We start from the raw sequence: 16812 nt of genomic DNA, 5'->3' as shown, positions 1-16812 counted from the left end.
TAAGGTTCTCTAACAAACCTCTGAGGGCTTCACAGAACAGCTGTATTTATACCGAGATTAAATTACACACAGTTGGACTCTATTTACTAATTAGGTGACTTCTGACGGCAATTGGTTCCACTAGATTTTAGTTAAGGGTATCAGAGTAAAGGGGGCTGAATACAAATGCACTCCACACTTTTCTGGTATTTATTTGTAAAAAATTTGGAAAACCGTTTATCATTTTCCTTCCACTTCACAATTATTTGCCACTTTGTGTTGATCTATCACATAAAATCCCAATAAAATACATTTACGTTTTTGGTTGTAACATGACAACATGACAAAATGTCTAAATTTCAAGGGGTGTGAATACATTTTCAAGGCACTGTAACGGTTCATACCTTTTTGTCACTGTCACAGTTGCTTCTGGATCTGCCAGGGCTCTCCTGACGGACCAGCCTTCATTCCCACCACAAACTGGTCCCTCAGTAGGTGGTCTGATGCAGTTATATCAGCACAGCCGTGCACATGCCTCTGCTCCAGGAGTTTCCAGAAATTCTGGAGTGCTACCGTGAAGTGGGTGAGGCTTTCGTCCTCCCACTGCCTCCAGAGAAAGAACCCCTGCCTCAGCTCTAGAACTGTCACGTTCTCTCCAAACAGGCCCTCCAGGCATGCTACAATCTGTTTCAGGCTGGCCCGGACCTTTTTTAGAAGGGCCATCACCGTTCTGCAGGTGTCATCCTTCAAGGAGCTAATAACCAGGTCCAGGATCAGCAGGGCGGGAACCTGATACAGGCGTGCAGCACTCTCTAGTCTCTCCCTCACTCAGCCAGGGCAATGTTGGAGTTGTTAAACTTAGGCACCAGTGCCATGGCTGATCCTAACGGTGCCATGATGGTTCCCGCTGATGGCACCCACTGCAAGAAGGGACATATCCTGTCGACTGCTGCCAAGTGTGGGGTAGGTGCAGCATGGTGCGTCTGAGGCAGTAAACACTCAGTTTTTGTCTAGTGGCAGGAAGACAACTTGACCAGGCACACTCACAGGATGTACAGTGATGAGTAGTAGCAGCAGGTTCCAGGTGTGCCAACAACGTTTGTTTCAAGCGGCGGAATGTGGCCTGGTTGGTCCATACACAAGGAGGGAGGTTTCCAGGAAGGATGGCCTGCACTTTCTCTACTTGTCTGGAACCTCTCCCTGACGCTAAGCACTGTCCCTGACAGACAGGGTGATCTGTCCCTACTCTATCCACACGCAAAAGCGTGCCAAACCTGGAGGACAGGGTCTTAAATAGACTTTGCCTGACCCAAGATGACCACCAAACTAACATGGGATGCCAGCATCCATTTGGATGCTGCCTCTCTGTGACTGAGATCATAGAGAAATGAGGCTTTTCTTGACTTCCTCCTCTCAACCACATCACATGATTCCTCTCTGCAGAGAAGTTTGAATAAACGGTCTCTGCCCCAGTCCACTTCTTCAATCAGCAGTTGGTAGACAGGGCACTCCTCCAGAATTTGACCTACAAGGAAAATTTCTTCATAATCACTCAGGAGCCATAACAAATGATTGTGCCAGGACCCTGAATGCCTCCCTCTGCCGAGTCCCTGGTGCCTGACCCGTATGGGAGGGATGCCCGTCCCCTCTAATGCAAGCCCTGCTGCACAGTAACAGGAAGTTAATTTTTTACACTGCAAGTCAGTCAGTTTAGGTAGATTAAAACAACATAAACTATCTGCATGGAGTTTGCATGTTCTCCCTGTGCTTATGTGGGTTTCCTCCGGGTACTCTGGTTTACGCCCACACTCCAAAGACATATTGGTGGGTTAATTGGCTTCTGTCCAAAGTAGCCCTGGTGTGAGCATGTATCATGTGAGGTGTGGACCTTAGATTGTAAGCTTCTTGATGGCAGGGACTGATGTGAATGTGCAGTATGTAAATTGCTTCACAAATTGCCTTTGCTGTATAGATACCTGTAGTAGTAATAATAATAATACAATTGTTAGATGGAAAGGTAGATGCTAATGGCAATGTCTGATCTACAGATGACCTTTAACCACCTCCCGCTCGCCATATAGATTAATGACGGTGGTGGGGTGGCGCTCTCATTCTGGGACAACGTATTCATATGACGTTGCCCCAGTCTCACCGTGCTTGCGCACCCGTGGGGGGTGCACAGCCAGCAATCGGCAGCGTGCTGTGTCCCTGGGGCAAGGCGCAACCCCGATCTCTGTAAAGAACCGATGACGAAGCTCTTTACCCATGTGATCAGATGTGTCCAACCACAGCTGATCACATGTAAACAAGGAAGTGCCAGTCATCGGCTCTCCTCGCCTCAGTGACCTGATGATCAGTGCAGCCCCAACAGTGCCCACCAGTGATGCCAATCGGTGCTGCCTTTCAGTGCCTGCTCATCAGTGTCCGTCAGTGCTGCCCATCAGTGCCGCTTATCTGTGCCACCCATCATTGCCCATAAGTGCTGCATATTAGTGCCACCACATCAGTGCCCTTCACTGTCGTCTCACCAGTGCCGCTTCATCAGTGCCCATCAGTGCAGCCTCATCTGTGCACATCAGTGAAGGAAAAAAAATTGGCATTTACAAAATTTTCTAACAGAAACTAAGAAAAACTGTTTTTTTTTTTTTTTTCAAAAAATGTTTTTATCAAAAAATAAAAACCCAGTGGTGAATAAATACCACCAAAAGAAATCCCTATTTGTGTGGGGAAAAAAATGATACAAAATCTCATAAGGATACAGTGTTGCATGACTGTACAATTGTCCTTCAAAGTGTGACAGCGCTGAAAGCTAAAAATTGGCCTGGGCAAGAAGGGGGGTAAAAGTGCCCAGTATTGAAGTTGTTAAAGGAAGAACCTATGGTCTGTATATAAAATACTTTTGTGAAAATGTTAGGCAGAAAGTATGTTCAAATATGCAAGTCACACCTACACTAATGGAGCCAGTCAGCATATAAATATAAGAAAGGTCATTGCTGAGGTACAGTAGTCCGTGTCTGAGGTCACTTGAAGTCTGGCAATTGCTGGAGGGCATTTATGAAAATTTTCTTTTTTGCGGTTGTTAATCTGTTGCTCCTGACTCTTCTGACTGTCTGCCTGTTTTTGTGCACATGTTGCATATTAAATTAGCCGCTGTGAAAATGAACCTATCTGCGAATGTTTAACCGCTTGCTGACCAGCCGCAGTTGTTATATGGCGGCAGGTTGGCATGGCTGCGTGAATCGCCGTAGCTGTATGTCGGGCGCTTTAAGAGTGATAGTGGGGGCGTGCGCACGACGCCGGAGCCGATGCAAGTGGACGGCAGCAGCAATGTCCGCCAGCCACCCACGATCTCTCCAGAGAGAGCCAGAAAGAGGATCTGTGTATGTAAACAAACAGATCCCCGTTCTGACGGGAGTAGAGAGAGATCTGCTGTTCCTAGTGATCAGGAATGGATCTCTCTCCTTCTCCAGTCAGTACACTCCCCCCAAAGTTAGAAACACCTCCCTAGGGAACACTTAGCCCCTTGATCGCCCCCTTCCCTGCCAGTGGCATTCATACAGTAACCAGCGGCTATTTTTACCTCTGATCGCTGTATAAATGTCACTGGTCCCAAAAATGTGTCAAAAGTGTCCGATCTGTCCGCCACAATGTCGCAGTCCCGCTAAAAATTGCATATTGCCGCCATTACTAATAAAAAATAAATAAAAATGCCATAGATCTATCTCCTATTTTGTAGACACTAACTTTTGCGCAAACCAATCAATATGCGCTTATTGCGATTTTTTTACCAAAAATATGTACAAGAATACATATTGGCCTAAACTAATGAAGACATTTGTTTTTTTATTTACATTTTTTTTGGATATTTATTATAGCAAAAAGTTAAAAAAATTGTTTTTTTTTCAAAATTGTTGGTCTTTTTTTGTTTATAGCGCAAAAAATAAAAACCGCAGAGGTGATCAAATACCACCAAAAGAAAGCTCTATTTGTGGGGAAAAAAAGGACATAAATTTTGTTTGGGTACACTGCCGCAAGACTGCGCAATTGTCAGTTAAAGCGACGCAGTGCCGGATCGTAAAAAATGGCCTGGTCATTTAGGGGGCAAATCCTTCTGGTCCTGAAGTGGTTAAAAAGTGCTTCCTAGCAGTTATAAGTTCTTTGACAGCGCTGCGGTTAATATCTTACAAAGGAGAAAAGAGCCAGACAGTCTAACCTCTGATTTGCAATGTGACTGAATTAAAAAATGTTCCCCACTGTATCTCCTTTTCTGATTGTGTGGTATAAAAGGCTTAGCATTTAACAGAACCGCAACTGTCATCCTTTGGTGACGTCTGACCCATGTAATGTGTCAGGTCTAGTAAGTATAGCTAATTAAATATTAAATATAAATCCTACACCAGTAATCCTGTAGGGTTCTAAAAATTTGAATAAAATTTCAGATTCCTACATAAGCCCATGTTTGACGTGTTTTCTTTAGAGCAAATGGTACAATGTGTATTCAGTGAAAATACCTGATAACTTGAGGACACATCACAGTTAAATGTTTAGAAGAATCTAGGTAATCAATCATTAAATTATTATAACCAGGCAGGTTTACCTAGGAAAAACTGTTATTTGCCTACCTATGTAACTTTACTTCAGTTACAGCTTGGGCATCAGGGGTCTGAAGGTTTTTTTATGGCATGGCAGATTACATGAAGGAACCTTCATGTAACTTTATTGACAATGGACAGTCTGACAACAGAGGGGTAGCTGGCTTCTACGCAGGGGAGGTGACTTGGGTTGTGGCAACCCCCTCCTGCCCCATGCATGTCCGTGGTACATTGATTGAGTGATGTCCTGATGCTGCTGGATGCCTGAATACAAGGTCCTATACAAACCTGGTTTGCCTGTCATCTGCCACGCCAACAGAGGGTTGTTCCAATATTTGCTGGCTATCAGGCCCTTGGTTTATCTACGAGCTTATTGAGCTTACTATCTGGTAAGCATGCATTCTTAAAGGTGGAGGATCATTAAAGGGGTGTCGTTTTCACTTTTTACTTTCAGACACTGATTCCTATAAAGAGCCAATTGGGGACTCTTCCTATCTCTTTAGAAGATTTACTTTTTGGTCCTGGGATTTTTTTGTTTATGTTTCACTATTTTGTGCTTTCGGCACTTTTGTGACTTTTACTATACAATATTGATTGTTTATTATTGTTTTGTATGTTAACTAATTTAATTTTTAGAGGATTCACATATACTTTTACAATCAATTTGGCGTTTTTTCACATATACCCTTACACATGGTATGAGGGTTTAGCGCACTTTTTTTCTTTGTTTTTGTCACAGGAATTTTATGGATGATTCCCACTTGACACTTTCCTAGGCTCTCCCTTGATCCCCAGTCCACGCAAGAGTCACCTCTGGTAGTTCATCTCAGGTCCACATCCTTTCCTTCATGCTTCCAACTATTGAGCAGGCTTTTCTTAGCAGAATCTTGAACACTCGGATAGACCTAGCAGCCAGGAGAACACCTGGATAGGCCTCAGGCTTCAGGCCTAGCAGCCAGGAGCTGTTTAACACACATCCACCCAGACCGCAGCCTGGGTGGGAAAGAACCCGGTCATCTGACTCCTTCCGAATAAATACCTCCTCCCAGCATTCATTCCCTACTGAAAAAAAGGAGAAGCCACAGCTACCACCCAGTACAACTAAATTTACCTGCATCCCTGCTTTGGGACAAGAGTGCTACATACACAATTATTAAAAAAGTAAGACTCAATGTTTAGATTCTTGTATAAACCCAGTTGTGACTGGTTTGTCTTCAACCTCCTCACGTCCGCGCTATAACCGAATGATGGCTACAGCATGGACCTACTTTGCCAGGATGTCGTCATGTAACATCTGCTCCTTTGCACGCTCCCTTCTTACCCCCTGTGGGTTGCGCGCGACGTGCTCTGTGATGACCGAGTCAATGAGAGTCAACTGATCACAGATTGGTGTAATGGGCCGATCCCGGCCCCTTACTACGTGATCAGCTGTCAGCCAATGACAGCTGATCACGTTATGTAAACAGAAGATCGGTAATGTTTTTTTTTTCCTCCTCACACTGACAGCAGATCACCTATCAATGCCCATCAGTGCCTCATCATTTCCGCCTAGCAGTGCTGCCTATCAGTGTCACCCATCAGTGCCCATCGCTGCCACCCTTCAGTGCCACCTCTCAGTGCCCACCAGTGCCGCCTCATCAGTGTCCACCAGTGCTGCCTTATCAGTGCCCATCAGTGCAGCCTATCAGTGCCCATCAGTGAGGACTCATCAGCGTACATCAATGAAGGAGAAAAATTACCTGTTTGCAAAATTTTATAACAAAATAGAAAACTTGTTTTGTTTTTTTTCCCCAAATTTTTGGTCTTTTTTCATTTTTTTAACAAAAAAATAAAAAACCCAGCAGTGATTAAATACCACCAAAAGAAAGCTCTATTTGTGGGGAAAAAATTATAAAAATTCCATTTGAATACAGTGTTGTATTGTCATTCAAAGGGTGATAGAGCTGAAAGCTGAAAATTGGTCTTGGCAGGAAGGGGGTTTAAGTGCCTAGTAAACAAGTGGTTAAAAGAAAATTACATTTGTCAAGGTGAACCTGTTTAAAGCAGAGCCATCACTCTAGGTTCTCACTGTAAAGGAGAACTTCAGTTAAGCAGTATGTTTGATATTTTTTATTGACACCAGTAAACCCACATAATATCAAGTTGTGTTTGCTTGGTATTTAATTAGTTGTTAATGTTAGCTGCATTTACTGACATTTTCAGTGGACCTATATGGGGGAAGCCATGCCAAAAAAAAACAAGGGCCAAGGACTAACCATCACTAGGCTCTCTGCTGCTGATCTTTTTCCCAAGACTGATACAGCTTGCCTTTTTCTGAGCTGTGGTAGAGGGGAAGAGCATTGCTTCCTCATATCAACCCCCACATGTCATAAGTTAACTGGGGTGATGAATAGGCAGCAGGAAAGGTGAAGGAGACACAGGTCAATAGACAGCACTATAGAAAAATACGGGCCATCATAAAGCAGTAGGAAAGGTTAAAGCAGCACAAATCCTCAGCGTGAATAAACTTGGGGCATAGAGATTCTTGCACTGCTGAACCCCAGGTGCAGCTTCCTCTCCATCAAACCCTCAAAGAACAAGGTGTAGTACAGTAGTGACATTGCCAACTGTCATTAGAAAGCTCAGGGAGATAAGCCAATGCTCAGGAGGATGATCTCATATTTCTGATATATCACTGTAAGTGTAAGTGGACGGGGTGCCAAGGCAATGTCATATGTACAGAAGGGCACTGCTAAGTCTAATGAAGCATTCCAGGTAAATGGTGTACATTTCAGGGTACTGCTTAACCACAGTTATATCCTACTCGAGATTGCTTAAAAGAGAGAACAATTGAGGACTGTTCATGATACATTTTTTTAATTTGCAGTAACATCCAAATTTTCAGGACAAGCTCTTGAGGTGTTCCCCCTTCTACAAGGTCCAAGTAGTACTGCTTGGCCCTTAAAGAAGGGGGTACATGCCAAAAGTTTGTCTTGAAAATGTGAATGTTGGTGCAAATAAAAAGTATCATGAACCGTCCTCAGTTGTTTCTGTAGCAAGTGCGGCTACAATCACCTCATGCCCATAGGAGAGCAATTGTTTACTTTGTGCTTATAGCTATCTGTCTGCATTTGCAAAATAATGCTGCTAAGCATGTGTAGTACTTTCCATTGATTTTCAACACTGAAAAACTAAGTTTTAGGTTAAGGCCTACTTTAGACTGATCCAAGGTGTGCTTATTGATAGAAACAGAAGTTGTAAACATTCCCTGGAATTCCTAAAGACTGGCACAGACAGATTTTGCAAAAGTGTATTGTATGCGTTCTAAAAGTGGCACACCATGTGTCAAATTCCTGTATCTGTCCAGAACTTGTACTTAAAATTTGGCGCATTGCGACAACACTTTTAGAATGCATGGGATGCACTTTTGCTAAATCTGTCTCTGCACGCCAAAAGAAGGTTGGTCTTAATTAGCTCCACTTTTGTAACATATGAACTGTCTGTATTTCAATTTGAATTTGGCACGGGTGTTTCACCACAATGTAGAAGTGGAGCAAATTAGAACTACCTGATTTGGCACATTTAGCGCACAAGTCAGAACCAAAACCATTGCAGATGTTTTTTTAAGTAGTCACAGCACATTAATGAGAGCAATTACCGCCAGAAAAGTGGCACAGGAGCTTTACTGAATTCTCCCCATAGAGTTTAGCTTTAAGTAGGTGGTCTGGTAGCCATAATTATGTTCTTTAAAATGCTTCCCAATAGACCAAAGGATAGAAAATTCATAACATTTTAGTTTGTATTTTGATCACAATATGTGAGCTTATCATCTGCATCATGGTTCCTTATGTCTGATGAGTTATATACTAACTTTTTACAGAATACAAAAATCGTAAGGTTGGTCATACCAAAACCACAAATATTTTTAAATTTGTATGCAATCAGGCAGGCCCTTGCGCTACATAGTTTAAGGTAAATGTAAAAGAAATTGAATAAGAAAATTGAATAATGTGTGGTCAGCTTAAGGTACTATATGTGATCAATCAACCTCTGGGACTGAGGTAGATGCGCAGATGTATAAGGAGGGTAATGCCTCCACTCAGTTCTTGAAAGTGTCTTGGCAAAGAAAGAAATAGATTTGTTGCCATTTAATAAAGTGCCACTAGTACAGCCCATAGAAGCTGTTGCTCCAAATCAGGAATGAGATTTCTTGCCTATTATATCAAGAATACTGCTTCTAGAGCAATAATGTAAAACGTAAGGCACAATAACTAGGGTTATGGATTGCTAAAAATAAAGCCTTGTTCCCCTTTATAAGGGTTTTTATATATGTTCATTTTACAAAACCCCCTTTTACATGTTTGATGACTGTGCACTGTAAAGGGCACTGATATTTGTAATGTAAACCTTCAAGATACCAATGCAGTAAAATGTTTCCAAACCAACATTCGAACAGACTGTAGCCCTGGGGATATAGATCCATGTACCAATGGAACACATAATCTTGTTTCTCAAAACAGATGATATTTTCCTACCCTCACAAAGCACTGTGACGTGAAAAGAAGACGCTTATTGGTTAGAACAGCCTTTTTCAGCCAGGGTACCCAGACATCCTGGGGTGCCTTGAGGTTTCTTTAGGGGTGCCTTGGCAAAATGCCTAAAATATGTCCCAAAATTGTATAAACGCTGGTGGGTGGATGAAGCCTGCCTTTTAGTTACACAAAGCCACAGGTTTTCATTGTACAGCACAATGGTGTACAGTGAAAACCTGTGGCTTACAACCTTCTAGCTGCCAACCTCCAAATGACCAATGACATCATCAGTTGATAAGGAGGATGTCAGTTGCCTGCATATCATCCTTGTTTGACCCTCCCCTGCCTCTCTCCATTAGCTGTGGGGTCTCTTTAGCTAAGTAATGGAGAAAAACAGGGAGAAGAGAAACATTGGAATACTAGTCAGTACCAGTTTGCAAAAGTGTATTTGCTTTGGAAGAATAAATCACCTTTAACATTTAGTGTCCTACATGTATTGATGTTACTGCATTATATAAAACTATCAGAATAGTTTTTACATTTTAGAATGGGGCATCTGAAGACTGTCCATAATTTTGGAGTGTTCCTCGAGATTGTCCATAATTTTAAAGGGTGCCTTGATGGGAAAAAAAGTTGAGAAGCACTGTGTTAAAAGGACAACAGATCGGGTTCTCCTTCGGACATATCAATCATGAATCCTCAAACTTTAGGCAACTATGAATGTGACAGATTTTTAGAGGGCTTTTTTTAATTGATTTATATTTTTATTTATTTTTTTAGAAATGTCTTTATCAGAAACAGAGAAGACAATTGATAAAAAAACAAATTATAGAGATATGCTTTTCAGTTTTCTTCAACTGTACAATATCAGGCTGTTTTTTTCCCCATTATTTACAGTAGTAGATGTCAAATAGGTTGTAATTGTTCTGTACTGTTTGCACTTATAATTTTTATTGAAAACAATTATCTGCAGAGGAGGATTATCAAAGAAGCTGGAAAATCATTTTGGCTGATATCTCCTAACGTCTACCTTCGTCAGTAGGTCCTTTTTGTACCTAGTATGCCGTGATTGTTGTTTTTTGTCCAATCTTAGTGTAATCTTATAACAAATCACCCAGTGTTGGCAGTTTATAGATGGGCAGATGAGGTATTAAGCTGAATGGGCAATGAGACTTCTAGGCATTCTCAATCAATCCTTCCTTCCCAAGAATACACCTCAATGTTCTCCCCAATCAACTGATGGATGGATGCTGTGCACTTAATGAATGGTTCATTCATACAGCACTAGAGGCATGAAGGGAAGAAGCTGATTGGTTGGAATGGGACAACAAAATTGTTTTTCCTTCAGACGCATTAATCATGAGACCTCAAGGCTAAAGAGACTTGTGTTTGTTTGTCTTGTGTACTGGGGATTTTTCCACAGTAGCATCATTTACTAATAAATGACTTTTAGTTTTTTTTATATGGGTACCATAAAGTTGTGGGCCAGAAGCATCTTATTCTCTGCCCCCGCTGGGATTTTGCCATCAAAAATAGGTTCTCATGATGCCTCATGGGATGATCACTTCTACTCCTCAATAAAGTCATGCAAATGAGTGTAGCGACCATTGAGGAAAGTACACTTTATGCTTTAGTCCCATTCACGCAGTATGCTTTTGTGAGCCAAGTTCTCTTTTCCCACCATATCCATGCATTGTGTTTGTTTGGAATCCGTATGTGTCGCCAAGCCTTTGAAGCGCACCTGTCCTCAAAAATTACCATCTTAAAACATACACAAAATTACCTATATATTTGTTTGGCTATGGGCAGTTTTTCAATTTCAGTATCTCTTGTCACGTAATTGTATGCCTTTTTTTTTTTAATTTGCTAGTATCTCCTTCCTGAAGTGAACAAGGATGCTTTGCTGTCCTCAACAAGACAGCGTAACCACCATCGTACTACCAGTTGCATTAAAATAGGTTTTTCCAACCTTCTGTTGGAAATTTCTTACTCTGAATAGATTGAGACTCGTCCAAAAAGCCAATACATACAAAATTAGGCTTAGCGTTAAGCTGTGTACCTTTGATTTTCTAATCTTCATCTAATGTTAGCCACACACGGGTCAATGTTTTGTTTGATGGTATGTAGATGTGATCAAGATGTTCAATATGATCCATGTGTGATTGGCCATGCACACATTTCTTTTTTTTTTGTTTGTTTAATATATCATTTAATATTTTTACAATTGGGAAGCAATCATCATTTGATTGACTTTATGGTTCAAATAAAAATGACAAATCAAAAGGAAAATAATCCTTCTTGATATCACACACCTTAAAACCCCTACTCAAGACAATCAAAAATATTTGAGCCTGTGATAGCTTTTTTTGTTCAGCTCAACCAGAACAAAATTGGTCAAAAAGATCAGGAGTTCAAGGATGACCACTAAGCATATAAGAATGTCACATAAAAATGAATGTTTATTACAAATAGCTCCCTTAAAAACATCACAATAATGATCATAAAACACCATAAGATAAACATTGCTGATTGTGTCCTAGCTGGTCATCTACGTGGTTTAGGATAATCTGTGAAACGCGTAGAAAACCGATTCGGACAAAAAAATTAGCAATTTTTATCTTATATTGTTTTTTGATAATTATTGTTACATTTTTAAGTGAGTTATTCAGTTCACACCACCCCGTAATCGCAGTGCAACGACTTTAGCAATACTCTCTGCATCATTGCAGCCCTCTGAGTGCTGGAGATATAAAATAGGAGGACCCTGCCTGTCCCGTGACTGGCCTCAAGACTTCAAAAAAATATATGTATATATAAAGAAAATTTAAGTTCATGTTGTGCCTTGTGATAGAGAAGAAGAACCAGGGCACCACAACCCAGACTACAGAATATGGTAAAATACAGAAAAGATGAGTTTTCTCGGTGCCCCAATAGTACAATTACAGCAATGATAAAATATTACAAATTTATTACCTCAAAAATTGTTACATTTAAAATCGCGCTGAATAGTCAGCAAGCTTATCAGTAACAACAAGTTACGAAAATGGCTCCTAATACAGCCACAACATGATGCCCAAAACCAATCACATGTGTTGAAAATCAACAGCATATAGCTTAAAGCATAAGATTTCTCAGGGACATATGTGCGGCTTATCCTCAACATGTTTCATTTACAGTATCTCACAAAAGTGAGTACACCCCTCACATTTTTGTAAATATTTTATTATATCTTTTCATGTGACAACACTGAAGAAATGACACTTTGCTACAATGTAAAGTAGTGAGCGTACAGCTTGTAGAACAGTGTAAATTTGCTGTCCCCTCAAAATAACTCAATACACAGCCATTAATGTCTAAACCGCTGGTAACAAAAGGGAGTACACCCCTAAGTGACAAAATGTGAGGGGTGTACTCACTTTTGTGAGATACTGTATATGTATATATGAAAAAGGGTGGAGCTGCGTTATAAGCAACAAATGTCAAGGCTCTTATTAATGAAATCAAAGAACGATTTGCAAAGTGCAGTAACAAATAACAACTAATCAAAACTCACCAACCATTGTGCTGACTGCTCTAGACTGATGCAAGAATGATCATGTTTAACTGCCACACATCAGTGCTGTTTGTATTGCATTTTAAAATAAACTTCCATTCTGCAGCCCTTCAAAGGACTTAAAAAATATATTAAAATATTTGTACACTCTTTTAACCCAGTAAATGTGAAATATAGTATATTAAATTTGTGCTATGCTTTTGAGCTAGCAATCCAAATTGGAAAACACATGTACTGTTGTACTATTATCCATGTTACCCTTGGAAAACAAATTAAAGAAAGTGTTCTTCTACAACTGGCTGCTCATACACTGAACAATGTTCTATTAGATAGATTCCAATTATATTATATTATATTATATTATAAGATAGCAGTCTTCTGAAACTGGAGAGCAGGTTTTTTTGTGTACTGGTATAATAAACATATTTATAAGACACAAAATGTAATCAGATGTCAAAAACAATTTATGTTAGTGGTAAAAAAAAAGTGTTGACTTAAATAGATGAAGTGTTTGTGGGTACCAGAGAAGCTGCTTTTGCAAGCAAAGAGGACAGGCATAAAACTGAAACTGTTACCATAGCAACCAATTCGATTTCTTGCCTCATTTGGCTGATTGAACTTGATTGAATGCTGTTGGTAATTGCTCCACTTTTCCCTGGGCATTCTTTTCCCCATTTTTTGGGAAAATGGCTGTTGTGTGTGTGTATGTAAGTACATATAACTGTTGCATTGATATAATGGATTTCATGATATAGAGTGATACAGACTTTCATAGTAAAGCAAAGTTCAGTAACCAATAGCAACAGTATTCCATCAGTGTACAGCAGTTAGTGCAATTTCCTCTATCCTCATTTTTTAAGCCTGATAACTACAGATCTGCTGATGTCTTACTTATCACACAGTGTACAATTCCAGGCCTGCATAGGGAGCCTTCGCAGTATTTGGAGTTGTGAATTTGCTGCATATTTACAGTGTATGTTTTAGTCTAGACAACCATCATCCAATGCTCTGAAAGTCTTTGAATCAGACCCATGAATGTTATCAGTGGCAATGAGCCTCCGCTGCCTTCGAAAAAGACTTTTTCATAATACAAGTGGCAAGCTTTAAACAAAAGGGGCATGCATAATAAAAATGCAAATGGCCTTGCTTTGCGAAAATGATAACTTTAAAGGCTTTTGTTGGGCGTTATCCCGAAGCTGCCTTACAAGGTAATCACCGTTGGCCCAGAGATTTAAAGGGAAAGGGCTCAAAAGCACAAGACGTCTGCACGGCCCTCTGTGTGACAAGCATGCAAAGCCACGTTAATGTTCAGAATATGAATGACCTGCGGGTGGATGCAGCAGCACCAAGGAGAGAGCCAACTGTGCTGCTATCAGTGGGCCTGATGGACTCCATGCGGCTTCCAGGCTGAAAACTTCAGTGCTTTGACATGTGATGTGCTCCTTGTGACACTAGCTGCGCTGTCACAGAGGAACAGTACAAAGACAACAAGCCCCCCTCCCAACAAGAGCACTTCACAACCCCCCAGCACTGTCCGTACCACAAAACTCCCAGCTTTACCCTAGTTACGGCCTATATTTTTCTAAATAAAAAAAAAAAAAGCTCATAGGGGAAGTGTGGGTGTGCTAGGCCCAGCTGCCGTCCTGGACTCAGCCTCCATAATAAATTGACCTGAATGATGAGGCCATGCAAAACAGTATGATAGGCATTATCCCTGTCAATAAAAATGCCCCCATGTGTTTATAGTCTTTGAATGTAATGTACTCGAGGCTTTCAAGAACCCCCTTTTTTTTTTTTCCTCCCCCTTGGCCTTGGTCCTCTTTTCCTATTCATATTTTAAATATGCAGCAGTATGCAGAAAACAATATGACGAGCATCCTGGATAATTATTACAGCTCAGCAGCATGCTAGAAAGCCCTTTTGTTCTGTGCGTTTTTAAGATAAAAAGAGTCTGTAATATTGCAGATCGTTTACCAATCAGAAGATGACCCAGAGAAAGAGCGGCTGCTGGAAGAAAATAAGGAGATGAGAGGAGAGATGGACGCTCTGCAGGACAAGGTCCTCCAGCTGGAACTGGTCCTGAAGGAGAGAGAGAAACGCATCCACTCATTAGGTACAAACTGCAAAAGTCTTGAGCTTTAAGGCTCCCGTTACACTGAAAATGGCTGTAAATGTGTCTATTTTTTCAGCTGATGCTAACCATGAACATTAGCTGGTGGATGGACATATGGATAGGTTTCCACTGTCTAAGGCTTGATTTACACCTATGCATTTTTAGTGCTTTTTGCATTTTGCAGATTTGCACTACAGCCCATTTAACATGGTTTCCTATGGAACACGTTCTGTAGAGCAAATCTGCAAAATGCAAAAAGCACTAAAAATGCCTAGGTGTGAATCAAGCCTAAGGCCAAATTCAATACTTTGCATTGCAGTAGTGTACATTCCTTTTCAATAGCTCCCAAACTACATGCCCAACCCAACACAATGCACATATGCACATTATGTTACAATAAAAATTAGGTCACAGGTGCATTAACCACTTGCCCACTTAAACACCCTTCCTAACCAGACCAATTTTCAGCTTTCAGTGCTCTCACATTTTGAATGAAAATTACTGTCAGGCAACATTGAACCCATATGAAATCTTTGTCCTTTTTTTCAACAAATAGAGCTTTCTTTTGGTGGTATTTGATCACCACTGGGTTTTTTTATTTTTTGCGCTATAAATGAAAAAAGACCGAAAATTTTGTAAAAAAAAAAATTCAATTTTTTTTGTTTCTGTTATAAAATTTTGCAAATTAGTAACTTTTCTTCATAAATTTTGGCCAAAATTTATACTGCTACATTTCTTTGGTAAAAATAATCCAAATCAGTGTATATTATTTGGTCTTTGTGAAAGGTATAGTGTCTACAAGCTATGGTGCCAATCACTGAAAATTGATCACACCTGATGCACTGAAGGCCTATCCCATTTCTTGAGACCCTAACAAGCCAGGACAGTACAAATACCCCCCAAATGACCCCTTTTTGGAAAGTAGACAATCCAATGTATTTAGTAAGAGGCATTGTGAGTTTTTTGAAGTTGTCGTTTTTTCCCCACAATTCTTTGCAAAATGCTGATTTTTTTTCTTTTTTTTTCTACAAAATTGTCATATTAACATGTTATTTTTCTCACACAGCGTATGCATACCACAAGTTACACCCCAAAACACATTCTACTACTCCTCCCAGGTATGGTGATACCACATGTGTGAGGCTTTTACACAGCCTGGCCACATACAACATGCAGGGAGCACCATCAAGCATTCTAGGGACATAAATTACACATTAAATTTTTTGACTACGTCCACAAAATGACCCCATTTTGGAAAATAAACACCCCAACATATATTCTATGAGGCATAATGAGTCTTTTGAACATGTCATTTTTTCCCCAAGTTTGTGGAAAACATGGAAAGAAAATGAAAATGCATTTTTTTTTAACACAAAGTTGTCCATTTATAAGATATTTCCAACACATACCATGTACATAACAAAAATTACACCCCAAAATACATTCTGCTACTCCTCCTGAGTATGGCGATACCGCGTGTGAGGCTTTTACACAGCCTGGCCACATACAGAGGCTCAACATGCAGGGAGCACCATCAGGGACATACATTTCAGATCTAATTTGACTACCTATTACACTTTTGTGAGACACTGATGGGCACTGTAGTGGCAAGGATGCGGCATGGATGAAAACTGATGTGGCATGGATGTGGCACGGGTGAGTACTGATGGCAAGAATGAGTACTGATGGCAAGAATGAGTACTGATGTTGCCCGGATGAGCACTGATGTGGCGTGGATGAGCACTGATGTGGTGTGGATGAGAACTGATGTGGCATGGATGAGCACTGATGTGGCATGGATAAGCACTGATGAGCACCGCTGTGGCACGGATGAGCATGAATGGCATGGATGAGCATGAATGAGCCATGGATGGAGCATGGATGGAGCATGGATGAGCACGGATGGAGCACGAATTGAGCATGAATGAGCATGGATGAGCCAGGGATGGATGGAGCATGGATGAGTCAGGGATGGATGGAGCATGGATGAGCACGGATGGAGCATGGATAAGCCAGGGATGAGTGGAGCATGGATGAGTATGGATGAGCACGGATGGAGCATGG

At 40.8% G+C, this 16812-nt stretch overlaps 1 protein-coding gene across 2 annotated transcripts in view; it reads left to right on the top strand.

The window, feature by feature from the left end:
- LG05H10orf67 (linkage group 05 C10orf67 homolog) overlaps positions 1 to 16812 on the top strand; it is a 243086-nt gene that overhangs the window by 75063 nt on the left and 151211 nt on the right. For both annotated transcript variants that reach the window (XM_073629770.1, XM_073629768.1), the window contains exon 6: positions 14601 to 14748. In XM_073629770.1, coding sequence (XP_073485871.1) covers positions 14601 to 14748 — 148 coding nt within the window. The remainder of the gene's footprint in view (positions 1 to 14600; positions 14749 to 16812) is intronic.

This window comes from Aquarana catesbeiana, linkage group LG05 (assembly GCF_042186555.1).
Source record: "Aquarana catesbeiana isolate 2022-GZ linkage group LG05, ASM4218655v1, whole genome shotgun sequence".
In the NCBI taxonomy this organism is placed as follows: domain Eukaryota; kingdom Metazoa; phylum Chordata; class Amphibia; order Anura; family Ranidae; genus Aquarana; species Aquarana catesbeiana.
The sequence above is the reverse complement of the archived record's forward strand: the minus strand, read 5'-3'. Positions and strand labels throughout refer to the sequence as shown.